Source organism: Carlito syrichta, unplaced genomic scaffold (assembly GCF_000164805.1).
Source record: "Carlito syrichta isolate Samal-C Ts95f unplaced genomic scaffold, Tarsius_syrichta-2.0.1 Scaffold47312, whole genome shotgun sequence".
In the NCBI taxonomy this organism is placed as follows: domain Eukaryota; kingdom Metazoa; phylum Chordata; class Mammalia; order Primates; family Tarsiidae; genus Carlito; species Carlito syrichta.
Window position 1 is genome coordinate 358,559 of NW_006991408.1, and position 20,998 is coordinate 379,556.

Consider the following 20,998-nt stretch of genomic DNA (forward strand, 5'->3'; position numbering starts at 1 on the left):
GTCCTTGAGTATTTTCCCCTCAATTTTACAAGTTTTATGCAATGATGATTTTCAAATCATCTTGAAGCATCCTTTTGCAATATATGCTAATTAAGATCTTGGTTATATCTTACAAAACTAAAAAATAGAAGCTAGCCTACATTACATGACTTTGATGGGGATATTTAAAAGAAACTTTAAAATAAACAAATTCATTGAATATTTTTTTAAACACCACGTACTGCAATTAATCATGGGCATATTTTTGTACAGTCTAGTTTTAAAATGATTACATCGCTAGAGAGATACACCAAGCCAAGCCCTGTGCACCATTCAGATTTAGTTACCATTTCCTTAGAACTCCAGAAACATAGATACCTTCTGAGGCCTCCTATCCTTTTCATTTTGCTTAACCTCACTTCATTCTCACAAAACCTCCAGAAGTTAGGGATAGTACTGTTTTTTTTATAAATAGAAAAGCCAAGCCTCAGAGAAATTCAATAACTTGGCCCATCTTGAACAGTGAGTCGATGGTGGAGCCAGGACACAACTCAAGTCTTTGACTCCAAATCCAGGATTCTGTCTACCCTACACATTTCCAATAACATACGGTTTACTGATCACTTATGGAAGGCATAGAAAAGGAGAAATCACAGGCAGAGCAAAAGAAGGGGATAGTCAGTGGTGCTCCTGGAGCTGGAGGGAAAACAAGGCTGGCACTGGGCCGCCTGGAGCTCCCTGCAGAGGAAAATGAGGATGGGGGTGACTGATTGGTTTCCAAAGGTCGAGAAAATTAGAGTCGGAGAAAAGAAAAACTAGAACAGCATAAGCAAAAGCAAAATAAGCAAAATGGGCGGGGAGCAGTGTTTTGAAGACCTGAACAAGCTAACCAATTTATGCGGCTGAAAAAACTGCACAGCGCAAGGAAAGGTGAGCTTGATAGAACAAGCTGGAGCCAGCCATGGGGGACCTTGCATGGGCTCTCGCGTGGGTGGACATCATCTTGTGACTGCAGGAAATCCATAAAGGAGTTTCCATCTGAAAGAATCTACTGCATACAGCCAGGAGAAATGTTTAAAAATGACTAAACCAGTAATGCGCCAAAGATTAATATTTCATTTGTGTGTTAGTTATAAAGGTCTAAATCGCCAGATAGGTATTACTATTTCACCCAAAATTCTTCTGATGCCTCACCCATATCTTTTATATAGTCATTATAGCTCTGGGCTCCCTAGGCAATCTCCAGAATCTTTTATTAATAGCATTACTGTTGCTGTAGAGCAAGTGTCAAGATGCCTGTCTGTTTATACCTGATTTATTCCATAAAGAAATGTGCATGACTTAGAGGCCAAACCTGTCACTATCACCCAAGAGTCTCTGCTACCTGTTATTTTTCAACTTGCCCTTTCCTTAAGATTTGCAACTTCCCATTGAAAGAAGAGGCTGAGTGTTCTCTGACCCTCTATTTAGACTTCTACTTCTCTTGACAAGGTAATACTAGTGGCTCCCATTTCTGTGGGAGCCCTAAGAAATGGGAGTGTTAAGCCCTGAACTAAATGTCTATTATGAAGGAGGCATTTTCATCTTTCATTTGAGTGTTCAAAAAGACAGAGAGCTATGGAGCACATCCAAAGTCATACAGTAAGTAGAAGAACCAGGATTTGAATTTAACTCAGGTTAGTCTAACTATACACAGAGGTCGTCTAGAACAAGAGTTAGCTAACTATAGCCCACAAGTCAAATCCGAACCATCACTTGTTTTTGCAACTGCAGTTTTACTAGAACACAACCACACTCAACCTTTTGTTGACTGTCTATGGCTGCTTTCACTGCAATGGCTGAGTTATGTAATTGTAGTAGAGACCTTACAGCTGGCCAAATCTAAAATATTTACCATCTGGCTCTTTACAGAAAAAGTTTGCTGACTCCTGTTTTAGAAGTAAATGAAAAGGTACATAAGGTCAAAAATACACACATCACATGTGATTGTCTTGTATGGCTATCTTCTCCCCAAATTGTCTTAATAAGCTGCATTTAGTTACGATAGGCAAACATTGGGCTCTGACTCTCTTCCATTGTTAGGCAAATTCTTAAACCCAGTTAGCATTTCTTTTCCAGTCTGTAGGTGTTGCACTTGGCCAGATGATTTCTGCCCCAAAAGACTCATAACCCATCAGGGAATATAGACATGTGCACTGCCAACTTCTACACAAAAGCAGATCAAAGAAAGGGTTACAATAGAGAAAGAAAGTGCAATGGGATCACACAGTAGGCGGGAGTTTCTGTGTACAAGGTGGGAGAGATGAGAGAAAGCTTTCAGGAGATAGGTTGGGACTCAGCCTTACAAGTGTTACCACAGGAACAGAGAGGGACCTGCGGAGGCAGGGTATGGTGGTGAGGAGGACTAACATGAGGTGTGTGACAAGGTGAGAAGCAGAGCTGGACAAGCTGTGGGGTCTGCCAAAGCATTCTATATTCCCACATATGTGTGTAGGCTTGGATATGGGAATTTATTTATAGTCAAGTAAGATGGCCTGGGGAGTCTATCAATCTAAAGGATTCATACAATATGCTTAGCTTAGAAATATAAAGTAATTAACCATCTGAAAATAAGGCAGTATAAGGCATTATTAAATGGTGATATATATATATAAAGATGTTTATTGCAGTATTATTTATGAGAGGAAAAATACTGGAAACCACCAGTCAATAGGGGAATGACTGAATGAGTTAAAGTACAATCATACAATAGAATGAGACAGTTGTCCAGAAGTCTGTGTTGATGTAGCAATTTATCCATGACATAAACTAAATAAAAAAATGTGAAGTGTAAGTAAAAGAAAACATGCTACAGATCAACAAAAAGTTAATATAAATTTTTTTTCAAAAAGTGAATGTCCATCTAAATATACACACGCATGTATGTACAGCGAAGAGGTGTAGGGAGTACATGGCAATGTGTTAACACCAGTAACCTCAGGAAGCAACATAGGAGTTGGGGAGTGGGAATGAGAAATTATTAATTTTTTAAAACATCTAGATTACTTGAATTATTATAGTGGCATTTAAAAATATTTTTTAAAAGTCTATATAGAAGTAATGCTGTTTGACAGAAAAAGGTCTGGATATTATTATTTTTTAATTTTTATCTTTTTACTCAACTGAATTTTCTACTTTTCCCATAATAAACAAGCACTGTTGTAGTAATGAAAAAAAGCCGTGCTAAATGTCCCAACTTTACTATTTCCAATGAATAAGAAGTAATTATTTTAAAGCCAGATTAAGTACATAGATGAGAAAAAATGTGTGCTGGTGCTTGGGAAGCACAGTTTTGCTTTTTTCTGGAGTGCAGGAATGCCAATGTTTCCTCTATGCAAGGAGCCATGGACATTTTAGGACACGCTGTTCTGAGGCATTTAATCACTGAGCGCCTGAGCCAAGGCAGGATTCCAGAAATCCAGAGATTCACAATAATTTATAATATGCCTTATGAGAATTAGATTGGAAAAATATTTTTAAAAACCTATTAAGGCATACATTGTTTACTTCACAACATTTCGGCAAAATTGTAAATTCATTTAGGAAATACTGGATCATAGTGAAGTGTACAGGAAGCGAGGTGGAGGAGCCCAGCGAAGGCTGAGTCTTTGCGTCCCACCACAGTCCCTCTCCACACTCCTAAGCCGATCCTGACCACTACTTCCATCTGCCATCTGCAACATATTAACAGGACCTTTGTTTTCCTTAGTGGCCTGGGTCTTTACAGTACGTAATTGCTGAAGGTGACACTTTGAGTGTCACCTTTCTACCTCATGTTACTTCTTCACAGCACCGGTTGCAATCTGTGATTTTTCTCTTCATCTTTGGTTTGTTTTCTTTTTTCCTCCTCCGTCCCCTCTACCTAAAGATAGGCACCACGCAGGTATAGAACTGTTTTGCTCACCTCCATGTCCTTAGCACCTGACACACCACGTGGCAATAGCAGAAGCTCCACATGTATTTGCCAAGTGAATGAATATTAATGCTGTGCCTGCTGGCAAGTCTACAGACAGAAGCTATCATGCTAGAGTTCAAATCTTTGTTCTGCTACTTGCTAGCCAGGGTGATTATCTCATCTCTGAGTGGAGGCTTGATGAGAACAGGATTTTTCTGTTTTGTTCACTGCCATATAACTAGAATTTGAAATAGCATTTTATAAATATTTATTCAACAGAAAAATGTTGAGTGACTGAATGAATATGTCTAATTCCAGGACCTGGCTAAGGTCATGATGCTGAATTCAGCAAGGTAAGGGTTATTCAGCTATGCAGAGGCCAAAAAACTAATTCCATTTTGAGTAAATCTTAATTTGGGGGTAGGCATGGTATGGAATAGTGAGCAGAGCAATTATCTGGGAGTCAGGAGCTCAAAGATGCCACCAATAACAGTGTTAATAAGAGGACTAAGTTCCTTGGCTTTGATATCCTTGTTTCTTGTTTTCATTTTACAGGTAAAGAGATGGAGACTCTAAGAGGAAAACTCATGCATAAAACAAATGTATATAATCTGCTTAGATACACTAAGAATCTCTCATGTGAATAGCAATCCCAAAAAGTCAAAAACATAATGAAAACTGGTTCTTCCATTAGCAGCCTATTGTCTTTTCGAGACCATCAGGCACACACACAGAAAAGTATTAAAGAGGTACATGCAAACACGCACACAGATAAGTGGCTGACATGTGGTATGGACTACAAGGAGGGAGGAGTGCTGAGAGCAACAAGTGGGATAGGCTCTTGGAAACTCTGTGTCCCCGGCCAGCCAGAGTCCTTGAGAAACAGAAGTTGCTCGAAATCTGTTGGATTTGTTTGTTTGCTGTTGTTGTTTGTTTTGTTTTTTGAGCTGGAGTCTCAGTCTGTCACCCAAGCTGGAGGGCAGTGCCATGCTCCCAGCCATTGCAGCCTCGACCTGGTGGGCTCAGGCGATCCTTCCACCTCAGTCTTCCACGTAGCCAGAACTACAGGCACACGCTACCATGCCTGGCTAATTTTTTGATTTATTGTAGAGGCGAGGTCTCACCCTGTTGCCCAGGCCTACTAAGCATCAGGTATTATACTAGGTGTTAGAAACACAGAAATGGAACACACGATCTCTAACCCCAAGAAGTTCCAACAGGTTGAACTTCAAGACAGAGGTGAGCCGCAGGGAGATGAGAGGATGCAGGCAGAAGGAAACTAGGTACAAAGAATACAAAGTAAACAAGGTACAAGCACAGAAATGAGAACACACAGCAGGTGACGAGCAATGTGTGGGGATACTGAGTAGACTTGACTTCATGAAACAGAAAATTTATGCAAAAAGGAGTCAGAGAAAAGCCTGGTGGGGTAAAAAACAAAAAACAAAAAACCTATTGACTGACTTGGATGGTTAACGTGTCCAACCAATTAATGCTGTTATAACTCTGAGGATGGGCCTCATAGATGGTGTTTATGTTACAGCTAATTTCAGTAGTGGAAATAAACAAGTTGGCTCATGTCTGCGCAATTTATTATTAGGAACGTTAAGGAACAATTCCACCTCATGCCATTCTCTCTGATTACCATAATTTTCCCCAGTCATTTTTATTACCTATATAGGCCTTTGCAAAGTGCATAAAATTTATAATATGGCAAGCACCAGAAAAACAAAGAGAGCTTTATTAGGCACTTTCTTAGATTTTCTTAACAGTAATGGTTGAATATGACAGATATTTGATGAATGGTGGTGCTATCATTTGAGTGAATTAGAATGTGCTGAACAATGCTAATACAAAGCAAAAGAAGTTATTAAAGAATGCTTAGGTGGAAATGCCTGAAAAAAAAAAAATCCTCTGCAGGCCTGGGAAAATCGGCTAATAGGTAATACAGCAACACGGGGGACAGTTGCATTCCAAAGTCATTTTTTTATGATGAAAATGTTTTAATGACTCCAATTGTATTCTCTTGTTGTAGGTAAAAGCCTTTAGTATATTACAGTAAAATGTGCTCAGGGTGGAAAATTGTGTATTATCCATAGCATAAATAATTAAGAATAAACAGTATGGAGAAACCGTGGTAAGAGCCTGCCCTTCAGTGGTTCTATTTTCATAAAATAAGAAACAGATGCATCACAAGATGACCCTGAGAATCCTAGGCAGAAGTAGGAAGTAGGCCAAATATAAACCTAGCCAGGAGTCTTCAAAGCCTCACACTATCATTCCCTCGCTAGTCTAACATAGGTGAAATATACATGGGATCTGGCATCAGGCAGAGGAAAGTCAAATCCCAACGTTTCCACTGACGATCTGTGTGACCTCAGAAACCGCCTAGCCTCTCTGAATCTTCAGATGCCTACATTATAAAATCAGAATAAGAAACCTTGAAATACCCAGAGCTGTGATGAGGATGAAATAAAATTAACATGATGATGTATATAAGTTGTCTATCACAATGTTTTGCGGCCCCAAGTAAGTGTGTGATATTAATGGTAGTTACTACTGTTTTGGTGTTATTATTAGTTTACTATACTGGAAATATACCGGGTTTAAACAGAAGACCTATGTTTGAATCCCAGATCAGCTAGTAGCAAGGGTCTCTATTTCCTCACTTATAATGACACTATTATGATGACAATAATGTCTGCTTTTCCTATATCACAAGATTATAGCAAACTCTAAAAATAATACATGTGCAAACTATGAACTGTTTTTAAAAAGTATTTTATCATCTAGCGTATATATTCAAATGAAAGGAACTTAAGTAGAAAGCTATTTGCCTCCATTTAACACACCATGAATATAATACTACTCACTCTATTAGCATAAAAAAGGAATATATATATAGCTTTTCAGTAATGGTGACTACACAATTTATATAACATGACCATCTTACTGCTATGGGATAAATCTTGCAAATGTAGTAGTACATGTATCAAATTTAAAGTGCAATCCTCTAGGAAAAAATGAATATGAATAGACTATTTCCATACTAAGCCATGTAGTGAAGTCATAAACTAACTAACAATAACCCCCCTAAAAGATTAATATAGGAGCAAGCATGCTTTTTAAAAATAATCACAAAAGTGGGATGCCGTTAAAGAAAATTCTCCAAACTGCTGGGCAGTATCTAACAGAAACTGGAAGAATGTCAAAGAAGAATTAATTTTATATTTTGCACTTGCCTGACTAGAAGTCTGGGGATTCTAAGGTGACAAGTGTTACCTGTATAAGAAATTACAGAAGACCCAGAGCTCAGTGGTAGATGAACTGACCGAAGTCCAGTGAAAATTATAGCTCTCATTTTCACCAGTTTAAGCCCACCCCATCCTTGGATAGGAGCCACATAAAAATGATTTCTCTCCAACATACAGAGGAGGAGAGATGGATTTTAAATATTCTCCACCTCCATCCGATAACTGGTGATTTCAAGAGAAAAAATTTGGGTTAGAGGAAAGGCAGCCTACTAATACTATTTACCTAAACAGTATTAGAATAATTGGTTAGAAAAAAAAAGTGGATGGGGATTGCAGTGCAAGGATGGCTTTGGTCTTAAGATCTGAAAGCAAAAGTAGGCTTAAGGATTCACGATGGACACAGTACAACTCCCAACCTTCAAGCTACTCACACTGTTCTGGACTCACACGAAATAGGATTCAGCAGAATAGGATCATCTGTGATTTTTCTGCTTGATGATCAAATAACATTCACTATTTTTTCTTCCTATTTATAGTAATTATGCCTATCTGATATATTACAGTGCAAAGCCTCTTCAAAAATCAAAGAGCTCATAATAACATTAAAAAGAGTAAACTGCTAAGAAGACTTCAAGATAGGGGAGGCTATGTATCTGTGTCTATTGGGAAAAAAGGCTTAGCTAGCCTCTGAAAGAATACAACAATGCAATCATATTTTAAAAACTAGTTCAAAGATCTGCTTAGTCTCTGTGATTTTTGACATTGAGGATGAAAGCTGAAAATATTTACAAGTGAGACTGACTGGGTTTGACTTGGAAAAGAAAAAAATACAATAGAATATAGCAAAAAAGATGAAGGACAAACGGATGCACTGATATCTATAATTTTGGAATAAATAGACGCTCTTCCTTGGAAAACAGTAAAAAAAAGAAAAAAGAAAAAATTCTCTTTCAACCATGAGATGGAAAGGACTTTCAAGCTCTCAACTACCAAAGTTGTAAACAGTGTGGGTGTGAAACAGCAGTAAAGAACAACGAGACCCTGTGAAGTTTCAACAAGAGGAGTGGGTGTATGACAAAGAATAAAAATGCAAGATACAGCTACAAAAATAGAGAGGCATGCATATCCACAGGAAACAGAACATGCAATAGAGAAGTTCTAACCTGTAGTCATGTACAGAGATACCAAACTCAAAATAATGGAAATTTAACAAAAATGGAATGTCACCCAAATGCTCTAAATCAATATGTGCATGAATAAAAACAACAAAATATAGAGTCCAGGATGTAAAAATCTATGGGAAAAGAATTTCTCATGAGTTCAATTCTCCCAATGAGCAGGTGCCCCTTTGGCATGAAGGAGCAAACCCCACTGGGATTGAGGTGTAAACGAATAGAAAGTGGTTTCAGTAGAAACAGCACCAACAGAGAGGCCTGTGCCTCTTCATTTTACATTTGCTGAATGCAAAGGGCAAGGTTCTGAAGCTTAGGAAAAGCAGCCATCCCTTCAAAGCCCACACAGGCAGGGTCTAGGGTCCTCAAGGTCTTCAAAATTATTCCCTTCTGCTTGCAGTAGAGGGTCTGGTAAACACCTACTTCTCCCTTCTCTCTCTAGTCTTTCCTGGCTCAGTCTCTGGTCTCCAGTTATTTGCTTAGTATTTGCAAATAATTTATAAATCCCAGCATGGACTGTGGAGCTCCTTGGAGAAAAAAAAAATGTTATTTAGACTGTTTTACTCATGTAGGTTAAAAAACATCAAAGAAGGTTGTATCTGTAGCTCCTCAGAAAATAATCAAATGTAAACAAAAAATGAAAACTGACACCTATAATTGTATGTTTACATTTCGGAACAAAATTATGATGTATTATTAACAAATCAATACGGAAACTATTTAGAGAAAGAAGAAATCATATCTGAGGTATGTTTGAATTAAAGATGACAAAGACAAGACAAAAAGAGAGGAGATCCTGATATGACGTAGCAGATACAAAAGTTTGACCATGTGATAAAAGAGGTAACATTCCAAAGAATAAAGTCATTTTCAAGATGAAAGAGAATCTTACAGAATTGTACAGCTGAGATACATTTCTATTGCTTACATATAATATACACTTTCAGAAAAAATATAAATTCAAATATTTGAGACTGAAGCAATAGAAAATATTTTTAAAATGAAGATCAAAACTCAGATGAATTGCATGGGCAAGTGAATACAATAATATTTGGAAATACAAAGAATTATTTTGAAGAAACAGAAGGAACTATTACTATTACCAAATTTGTTATTTTACTATTTTACATGGTTTACTTTCCGACTTACATTTTCCAAATTTTCTTACCTTGGCTGACTGTTCGCCTTTTCATGCTTTCCATTGAAGTTCAAACTACAGAGGTTTTTTGATTTTGAATGTGAAGAATCTGATTCCAAATTTGCCTGTGTTTGTTCTCTCAGATGATCGTGAAGTGTTGCCTCCTTTTTCAAGTTCGTGTCTGAATACGGGCAGCCAAAAGCACTGGTTTGTATAAAAATGAGAGCACAGTTGTCAGTTTATAGTGATAAATCAGGGATCCACTGTCATCGGAAGAAACTTACATCCAATATTCAAAAACTAAATACAGACATTCTTCTCTCACTGAAAACTCAAGTAACAGTATCTTTTCATACTGTCTTTTGAGAAAAATGTCATGTTCTAGAACTATAGACATTGCATAATTCAACAAAGTCTAATGGATAGAGTCATCAACACGTATACATTTACAACTCTGGAAACAATCTAAGAAAAGCATACAGATGTGCTTCCATGAAATAATAAAATGGTCCTAAAATACTTGACTAGAAATTTATATCTGCTATTTATGCCCTGGTTTGACTACCTATATCACAAAGTATTCTGGGTAACTAAACACATTTACCAGTATTAGAGAATATTATGTTTTCATTTGTAAATTTGCATGTACCAAGAAACACTCTCACTGCATTTCCGCGTAATACTCCTGAAAAACTTGCTGGGAGTGAAGAGACACCTTGCGAGTAAGAGAGAAGAGGCCCAAGGCTGAGTGGGCTGAGTCTCTTCCGGTCCCTCACAACAGTCAAGGCTGAATCCTGAATCCTGGATGCTGTCAGAAACCAACAGCAGGCTGAAGGATCTACCAGGGCAAAAGATTTGGTTCCTCCCACAGACTGATCAGCATCTTTATTAGATTCATATACTCAAGGAGGCCCCAACCCTCTGGTGCTGCTGGAAGTGAAGCAGCTACTACCAAGAAAAACACAGACATGAGAGGTCGCCGGGACACTACTCTGGGGAAGACAGTTGTTGCCCGAGCTTCAGAGTTTCTCACCAGTGAAATAGGAAAAGCAGATCCAACACATAAGGGTTGTTGTGTCCATGAGAAATCACATACACATGCACACAGATATGCAGACATACACACAAAAACATACAAACCATGGAATGTTAGCTATTATCACCATCACAGTGTAATCATCAGCTACATCCAGGGAAGCCCATGGTCAAGTGCATCAAAAAAAGTTGGTCCTTTTTTAGGAATTCACTCCCTATTCACTGTAAATTTGCTGATACATGATACACAGTAAATTCTTTCTGAATACATAAAAATTTTCCTTTGTCATCTTAAGGTCACAATAAAATCAAGGACCAAAGCAGATCTTCCTCTATCTTAAAGTAGATTTCGTTTTCTGGGGAGGGCCTGTAAGTAATCTAACCCCAGAAAGACTTTAGTACTAACCTATATGTAGAATGGACTCTAGAATCAGAGATGGGATGGTTAAGATAATACCAGCCAGGTACAACATGATGGGATAGATTTGTACCCACATCATGGTTGACCAATAGCCTTTGCTACAGATAGCAGTGTCCCTTTACATGCATGTTCTGTAATTCATAATAATTGATATTGATCTATTGGCTTATTTATCCTTTTAAATTACTGATTCAATAATCTATTAATTAAGCATTTGCTACACACACTGGGCACTTCAGAGAATATAAATCTAGTGAAGAAAGACATATATACAAATAAATACAATTTATAATAAGAATAAAAAACCATTTAAAAAAGAATAAAAAGCAACACCTATCGAGTGAGTACTATGGGCCTATTACAATACATATGTGTTTTACATATATTATTTATAATATTTATTGCTAATTACCTAAAGATGGTATTAACATATGTATCTTACATGTAAGAAAACAGACTCCCACAGTGTAAGCAACCTTCCCAAGACCTCTTAGCACTGTCTTGGGAAACCCAAAAGTGATCACTTAATTATTACTGCCAATCAGGTGGTGGAAGTGGTACAAAGATTTTTTTAAAAACTATCAAAAAGAGGAGATGAAGGAAACCATAGCTTAATTCTTGTACAGGGAGACCCAGAGGTTGGTATTTATAGGCTATAGTAGCACTTGGTTTGCCATGGTTACTGCTTGGGGGACAGCATGCTAGCATATCCTTGAATCCTGGGATGAAGCACCATATCCAACAGCATCAGAGCGGGAGTGATCTGGTTCAGCTGTACCACACAAGATTTAAGATTTTAGAAAGAAGTTTCTGAAGGCAAAAGTTGAAAGGCATTAGGCTAACCTAAGAGAGATTGAGAAATTTTTTTCAAGCAAAGCTGTGTTTTCATTAAAATACCATTACTATTAATAAGAAACTTTGCTATCCATCTAACACATACTCCCAATTTGAGATTTTTTTAGTGATCATCATGGTTGGGAATTTTCTTTTTCTTAATTCCATATCTCCACCCCTCTGTGATTCATACTGCCTAACTAATCATTCATACTGATGCTGTCTCTTTCTAAGGCTTACTTGTCCAGCGTCTGTAGACAGCTATCATAGACCCTCCTGTTCAATACGTGCTGAGAAATTTTGCTGCCCCCAAACTTCAGTTCCTCTAGTCATTCAATCATTTGCCTATGTCCTAATTTCATTCTATCTCCTTTTTGTCTCTCTGGTAATGTAAAAGGCAAAATTAAATAGAAACCCTGGAGCATCACATGGAATTGTTTCTGATTCTGCAAGGCAAGGCATGTGAAGAAATAGTTCCAGATTATACAGAGCACAATCAAGAGTGATGTTCAAAAGAATATACTGAATGTCAAAAACATACTTTGAAGAAGAAGATGCTGGTAAAGAATCTGAAAGAAGATAATTATGAAAGATAAAAGAAGCAGGGATGAGGGGGCTTTCAGATACAATTGTCTTCATCATTTTGAGCCTCAGAACCAGGGTTCCAAGAGTCTGCTGTGCAAGTTTCTGTATTGCAACGCTGGGCTCACTTGTGTTCTTCGCAGAGAAATAGTTATGTTAAGGAGATGGCATCTAACACTTTAGCCTGCCTTCTTACAAACTCAGACCCTTACTCCTGTGTATGTACATGCATGTGTGTGTTAATAAGAAGTGTGATTCTGTATAAATCTATTCACATGGAAAAATAAAGACTGAAGTCCTAGATATTATAACACCATTTTAAACTTACTTTTAACCAAATATTGGGGAAGTACGATTCTGAAAGACAGTCTCTTTCGAAAATGTCTGAAATAAGCTGAAGTTTCTGTGGCTTAGAACTCTGTTGGTCAAGGTAAACTGTCATTTCTGATTATAGGAAAGTAATATATTCAAATTTCAGTTCATTATGGATGGCGATAAGCAGGCTTAAAAACTGTGGGCTGAGAGGGGAGTGCTGAGCAGCAGTGTCTCTGTTGGAGACCTTTGATTGAGCAAAGCATTTCCCGATTCCTCCTTAATTCACAGAGGAATCTGTCGTTTGCAGGCAAAGAAGAAAGAGACAGCAGCAGCTATTAGGTTGACCCCTATGAAATTGCAGTTTTTAAATGTCAAAGACAGTCGAATATCAGGAATTTCATATGGTTCAACCAAGTTACTTACAAAAAAGTCAGCCCCAACCTCAACAACAGTAAAGCACATGAATACAGGGTGTATGCTTGATAAGCAAAAAGTTGCAGAAAAACTGTGAAAAGAGATTTTTTGGGGGGACAGATACTAGTAGCCCGCTTACCTCATGATGGAAGAAAACATAAAATGATTATAATTAAAAATATGAGCTTTGCTTTTAGAATATTTAAGTGTACCTTTAATAACTTTAATATCTTCAATAACTTTAATAACTCCTGCTAAGAGCAGCACTTCTGAATGTCGTTCTGTCTCTGATTTGTAATGGGGCTAGGGTTTGGGAGACAGCACTATCAAGCTGCTGATGACGAATCCCTGTGCTTTGTGTCAGCCCAGGGGGCGTCTCAGCCTCTGAGTCCTCCATCTTTCTTTTCATGGCAGTGAATATCTGATACAAAGTTGGTGCAGTTTCCTCCTCTTCCCAGGACTCATTCTGATCTGAGGCCGGAGGTAGTTGGCTAAACTCAGTCCCCCACATTAAAGTCCAAAGGTTCAAGCCCAAAGCAGTACTCGGTTTTGATGCCTGTGCGCATGCCTTGTTCATGGACCCTGGTCAGGCTCATGGGCTTCATTTCCTCCAATGTGGTATCTCCCTTGCGCCTTGTTCCTAAATGCCTTGTGGGTTGCCTTGACTAGAATTTGGATGCCCTACTGGTACAGAAATTCTGTACTCCTATTTTGCTCTTCCCATGAAACAACCTGTGCTTCCTAACCTAGGATCCACTTGCCAGCTTCCACCTGGCCAGTCTTCCACGTGTTTCTTACCTTGAAGGATTCCGTTATATGTCCACTACTTAGGATACCACCTTCCTTTTTCATTCTTCCCATCTGGCTCCAATTCCAGGAATCTGGATGATAATTTCTGATCACCAAAACACTGGGACACCAGGTCCTGCTCATTCAGCCATATTCTTGTCTTGCATCAACAGTATTTCCTTTTGTCATTCCCAAGGAGATGATTTGATTTCCGCTTCCCTCTGACTACCCTGCTCTGCTAAAATAATGGGCCATGCTCTGTCACACCTTCGAGCCAGATGGTTTGTACCATGAAGTTATCACCAAGTTGTCACAACTTGCCTAAGGGAAGCTTCCCAGTCTATGAGCAGCTGTACCCTCAGGAGGCCAGGAGGGGCCAGGACACCAGAGTCCCAAGGCCAGGCCTTCCAGCCTCCAGCAATCTCCAGGCTCTAAGTCCCCTCAAACTCAAATGCTGATCATCATTTTCTCTTTGTGACATGACATTAAAAAAGCTGGGAAGCATGACAAATTTAAGCAAAATGGCACAGACAAAATAGCCTCTCGAGTGCTGTACTTCAAAATATAAATAAATAACCTAGAAGTCAGCAACATTTCAAGAAGCGTGTCAAGTTGTTGACAACCTTTCTTGTGATCCTGAAAAGTGAAGTCACCCGAAATAGGCAAGTAGCTCCCAGGAGGAGCTCAGATGTAGGGCTACGGCCTCTTACAGCCCAGGAATTATACATACAGTTCGCCTTTAAAGAGTTCTTCTCTAAATGCCACTAGCCTACCCCTCCACGAGGCCAACTGTCTTTTATATTTTAGTCTCAATTATTTTACTAGCCAATTATATTCTTTTCCTTCTAAGAGGCAGATAAGACAACATTGAAGAGTCATATCTTAGCTGGGAGGTTAGATTCTAAAAAGTTGCTGTGTTTGGGTGTGTGGGAGGCATCTTAATGTGGAAACAGTCACAGAGGAAAAGGGCTGAGGGCGTGGCCTCCCCCAACCAAAGCACAGCGAGGAAGCACTGAATGGCTATCTCTGTCAGACAACAAGAAAGGGCCCTGAGACTTGGCAGGAAAAGAGGTTCAGCGATAGAAGTGAGAAGGAAGAGATAAATGCTGCCTGCCTTACCATTTGGCCTTGAGCCCTGATGGCACCAAGAGCCCATCCTGATGGCAGGTGGGCTCTTACTGAGAATTCTGGGAAGGTGCATGCACCATACCTGTCGCTTGAAAAAAGCAACACCTTCCCCTAATGCTATTTCCCTCACTGCCATTTCACATCATAAAAATAACCCACTCCTTTTCAGAATTTTATTGTCTTTAATATGTGGGTAGTCTAAACTTACCAAGTATAAGAATGTTAAATGAACACCTTTTATTCCTAAGAAAATATTGGTTTACTTGTGAAATAGCCACAAACGACATAATAAATACTGAAATGCCAGCTATTGAAATTACAGAATAATGATAATACTTTCTATAAAAAAAGTAAAAGCTAACATATGACTCAAATTGTTGTTGATTTTGCTTTTGTGAGGATTAGGAGAAAATATAAATGATACATGTTGGACTATAGACCAGGAAGGAAGAACCATCATGGTCTTTTCATCTCTACTGAGGATGTAACATGATTTTTATTATTGTCCTCAAACACAGAAATGGGCAAGAGCCACTGGTATATACACATAAGATTCTCAGCTCCCAGGGTCAATTTTCTTCAAATTCCAGTGATTTTAAAATAGGTTTACCAGGACATTTTTCTGATTCTGACTATTTTTTTATTCATAAAATAGCTGATACTGTCACTTAATTGTCATTTCATGTTCTAGAAAATTTAGTGCACACAAAGTGAGAAAAAAGTATAAATTTTTAAAAAAATGTTTCATAAGTACAGTTAAAAGATACCCACATGTATATAGAACTCAAAGAATTCAAAGAGTTTGATAAAATACATTTGGTTCTAAAAGTATGTTTCTCTGAGGTAACTCAGTCTATGAAATCCTAGATATCACAAATTTCTGAAAATGGCCAATTAGGAAGCTGGTAGAGAATTACTACCTAAATTAAGCCTTGCAATGAGTTTAGTAGAGTGGTAAAAAGTATGGGTTTAAAATTAGAGAAAATTAGATTAAAGGTACTAGCTCTATAACGTTGGGCAAATTATTGAACCCCTCTGTTTTTCATTTCCTCATCTACAAAATCATGATAATAATATCTTCCTTATAGGGGTTTTTGCGAAAATAAAATGAGATAATCCATGCAAGCCCTTATACAGTGACTAGCACAAATTAAATGCTCATGAGTGTTTAATTTTAAAAAGGCCTATACTGATACAAAAATATGATACTAACTATCCTATTTATTGTGGTTATTTTATTTTTCAGTTCTAAAATTTCCATTTGGTTCTTTAATCTTTTCTTTGATAAGACTTTATTTTTTCATTTGTTTCAAGTATATTAAAAATTGCTTGTTGAAGTATTCTTTTTTTTTTTTTTTTTTTGAGTTGGAGTCTCACTTGGTCGCCCAGACTGGAGTGCAGTGGTCGCTCCCAGCCACCGCAGCCTCGACCTGCTGGGCTCCGGCGATCCTTCCGCCTCAGCCTTCCGAGTAGCCGGAACTACGGGCATGCACTACCACACCCAGCTGATTTTTTGATTTATTGTAGAGATGAGGTCTCGCCAAGTTGCCCAGGCGGGTCTCGAACCCGCGGGTTCAGGCAATCCACTCACCTCAGCCTCCCAAAGGTGCAGGATTACAGGATAAGCCACCGAGCCCGGCTGAAGTATTCTTATAACGGCTGCTTTACACTACTTGTGAGATAATTCTAACATGTATCATCTCGATGTTGGCATTTGTTTATAGACTTTTCTCATTCAAGTCGAAATTTTCCTGGTTCTTGGTATGATGAGTGGTTTTGGGTTGAAACCTGGACATTAGGCCATAGGACCCTGGATCTTGTTTAAATCTTCTGTTTTAGCAGGCCTCGTCTGACACTGCTTCAGTAGGGAAGGAGGGTGGGCTTCCTTGTAGTTGCCAAGTGGGGGGTAAAAGTCCAGGCTCCTCACCAGGTGGCCACTGATACCCTCCTGGCTGGAAGGACGGTACTTCTCCACGCAAACTTCACTGAGACCACAGGGAATGGGCAGGTGCTGCCAACGTCAGACTGTGATAAAAGTTCCAGTTCTCCCATGATGCTGCCCCAGCAGAGATGGGGAGGGACAACTTGTTTCTGCTGCATGAGGGTGTAAGCCCTGGCTCCTGGCATAATAGCCACTGACTGTGGTGGGGGAGAGGGTGGTGTGAAACCACCAGTCACGGAGGAAAACCCTGGCTCCCCACTCAGCCTTTTCTGATACTGCCTTGATTGGGGGAGGGAGAGGTTGGGTCCTTTGTCACAGTTCCACACTCAGTCTTTGATGAGGGTGGGGCCACAGTGTTTCCTGAGGTGTTTGGAGCAGTAGAGTGGCAACTGTCTAAAGCTTTCCATCTTGCTAGACTGCCCCTTTCCTGGTTCTTTAACTAGAGAGATAAGGCTTTTCTTGGGGTTATTTTTGCCTTTTCTATTGGCTTTCCCAGCCGTCCACATCAGCAAACCTAGGATATATGAGGAGAAAGAAAACACAGAAAACTGAACTTTTCCTGGGGTCTCCAGCTCCACAGCAGGGCTGCATCCTTCTTTCTACCTTTCAGAGTCTCCCTATGTTCCTTTTATGTTTGGGTGGGAGGAATACAGAGCAAGACACCATCATTATATACATGTAAAAATAAAGCAAGAACTTATTCTAGCTAACTAGAGCACCCAGGGAGCCCTGCAGTAGCCAAAGAGGCTTTTTGAGCCAAGGCAGTCTGAGTTTCAGTCCTGCATCTACCCCTATCCTCACCCTCTCTAGCTCACAGTTTCTGCATATGCAACCTGCTGTCTAGAGTCCACTCATGTGTCAACCTTCCTTAGGGCTGCACTGGATGTAGGGGGCCTAGTACATTTCCCGGCATATGAACACTCAGGAAATGTGATTTCTCTCCAACATGTTTTCCTCTATAATTTACATTACTGTTGTCTATAGATACTCAATTTTCACAGCACAGATGCCTTTCAGAAAGGAGTCATTCTTTCTTTCTTCCTCTCCTTCCACTTGTCATAAATATGTACCCTTAGATCCAAGTTGAAATTCTTTTGCATGACATTCAAAGGCCCTCCAATTGACCACAGGCCACCTATCCAAGCCATCTCCATCTTTACTCCCCATAAAACCTAAGCTTTGGTCACACTGGAATAATCACTGCCTTCCATTGTAACACACTCTTTCTAACTTTTATGAATACTGTTGTCATTATACTGTTGTTTTTATGTATCCATCTTCTCTAATGCAAATAAGTTTGTTAAAATCAGAGGCCATAATTGTTAGCATCAGTGTGCAGTGAGTAAAATTGGGCTAGCTCATGCTTCAGCACCTCAGCACCACATGGGTATTTACCAGTCACATATCTGGTATATGGCAACTTATTAATTTATTGAAGTCATTCAAGTTGATGCCAAACAGGATTTTACGCAAATAGTATTGTACCCAGAAAAGAGACTTCTCATATCTCAATCAGCACAGAGCTTGCTCTCAGTCTCTCATCTCACTCTCTTGTTTCCAAGCTCAGCCCATGTTGGATCCATTCTTTCCAGTCCCCCTATATTTTCACCCTAGATGAAGTTCTTCCTCCTAGGAACTACCTCTGTCCTTCTGGAAAAATTAACCGAGCTATACACACTTTCTAGTATTTTCATCCATTACCCAGATGGAACAACAAAAGTGCAGAACTAGAGAACCAGTCCCATCCTGAAGAAGTTTTACCCCTCTATGACAGGGGGCTAAACTAAGCCTGCTGGAACCCTCATGTGGTTTTGGAAACATTCATAAAATTGAGACTGGTGAAGACTAGAGCACATGGCAAGAAGATAAACTGCAGCTGGTGCACACGGAACTAGATGGACATTGAGTGCAACTTCCATTTATTCTTATTTCAGTGGAGCTACGAGCTTAGTCAACTTATTAATGTCTGTTCTGACACCAAAAATATCAAATCCAAGATGTGACATTCAATTAGTATGCATTAGGAGATACCCTTTAATGGAGCATATGTGTTATCTGAGCAGTCTGTTATAAATAATATTTTCAGTAAAATAGGAAGGAAAAAAATGCATCAAGAGTGAAGGAGAAAATGTGTGTGTGTGTACATGTGTGCATGTGTATATGTGTGTATACACTTCCTTTCCTCTGAAATATTTTAGTGTATTAGAAACTTCCAAGATAGAAATTGCTCTCAAGGAATGTGATAGTATATTAAGTAACAACACTAATGGCCTTTAAAAAATGTATGCTGAAACCAGCTTAATGTACTATGTAAGTAATTTGTTTAATTTATGTTTGGAAAAGATCTAATGAATAGAATCTGCAGTTTAAAAATTTCTACCAGAACACTATCTACATAGTTAACATTAAGCAGTAGATTAAACAAATGAGGTGAATAAAATGCTACATTATTAACTCAATCAAAACAATATACTAATAAGTTTGTTTCTGTTATTACTATGAAAAATTTTGTTACTACATATAAATTGTTTTCACCGTTTTAATTGTAATATTTTGGTTAAGTGCTATGAACATGTCAAGGTTATTTTTAATTGGAATACTCTAGTTTGAAACACATTTAATTTCTGCAAAGGCTTTTAAAGTATATTTTTTCTCTTTCTTAAAAAAAATGCATTAATTTTAAACAAAATGTTGCTCAAAAGTGAAAGCACTGTTCTAGGACTGTTGTCCAAAGGACACCTGGAAAATAACTCAAAATGCTTCAAGCACAATTTTTTTAATTTTCCATAAATCAAAAGTATACATTTTTGGTGACATCTTGTAATTTCATATTATAGAAGGCTTTAAATTCAATATGCTTAATTTCAATGAAATTGTAAACAGTTATCTAGATATGCATGAGCATATGTTTACACATGTATATATTTATATATGCTGCAAGCATCTAACCTGTGTGTTAAACCTAATATTGACCCAAAATGTCAGCAGCACACTCAAATGTTGTTTTTGATGTTCTTTCTCAAAATGATAAATTCATAATTATCTTGACAAACATATGTTCTGAGATTAGGAATACAGTCTGTGGACAGAAAAAAGAAAAAAAAAACCAAACTAGCCCATCCTTCAACCGTCTGGGCTAAATGTTCCCAAATACTAACAGATACAAGAGGATTTACAGAAGTCCTGCTGCCCACCCTACCACAAGCCCTGCTCTGTGGAGTCATGGGGAAGACTTCAAAAACATGCATTTTGATCTCTATCTAAAAGATAACTCAGTCCCTCCCTGTGTCAGAGCTATTATTCAAAACAAAAGCTAGCAAGTGGTGAGGATGTGGAAAAATCTGGAACACCTGTTAGCAGAAATATAAAATGGTGTAGTCACTTTGGAAAACAGTGTGGAGGTTCCTTAAAAAAAAATTAAAACTATGTATGATCCAGCAATTCCCATTTCTGGGTATTTATCCAAAAGAACTGAAATCAGCACATCAAAGCGATATTTACATATTCACGGATAAAACAATAAAGAAGATGCAGTATATGTACAGAATGAAATATTATTCAGTCTGAAAAAGACATCCTGCCACATGTGACAACATAGATGAACCTTGAGAACACTATGCTAACTGAAATAAGCCAGTCACTGAAGAACACATATTGCATGAATGCACTTACATGAAGTATCTAAAGTAGACAAATCCACAGAAGCAAAAAGTTGAATGGTGGTTGCAGGGGTTGGGGAGAAGGCAGTGAAGAGTGACTGTTCAACAGGTATCAAGCTTTCATTATGCAAGATGATTAAGTGCTGGAGATTGCTGTACAAAATTTTGTCTATAGTACACAATACTGTATTGTATATCTCAAAATTTTAGAGGCTACATCTCTCATTAAGTGTTCTTACCACAATTAAGAAAAAGAAACAAGTGACTTTTTATCATCCCATAATCTGCAAACACTCATTTGCAGATTCAAATATGAAGGTTCCATATTAGATACATTTATTACCAATTATATTCTCTCTAAATTAGTTAACATGCCAAAGGCAAATGTATTTTGTAATTTAA

General features: G+C 38.3%; 1 protein-coding gene across 2 annotated transcripts in view; it reads right to left on the bottom strand.

Annotated features, from left to right (window-relative positions):
• L3MBTL4 (L3MBTL4, histone methyl-lysine binding protein) overlaps positions 1–20,998 on the bottom strand; it is a 433,421-nt gene that overhangs the window by 132,287 nt on the left and 280,136 nt on the right. For both annotated transcript variants that reach the window (XM_021707570.1, XM_021707564.1), the window contains one exon: positions 9,508–9,681. In XM_021707570.1, coding sequence (XP_021563245.1) covers positions 9,508–9,681 — 174 coding nt within the window. The remainder of the gene's footprint in view (positions 1–9,507; positions 9,682–20,998) is intronic.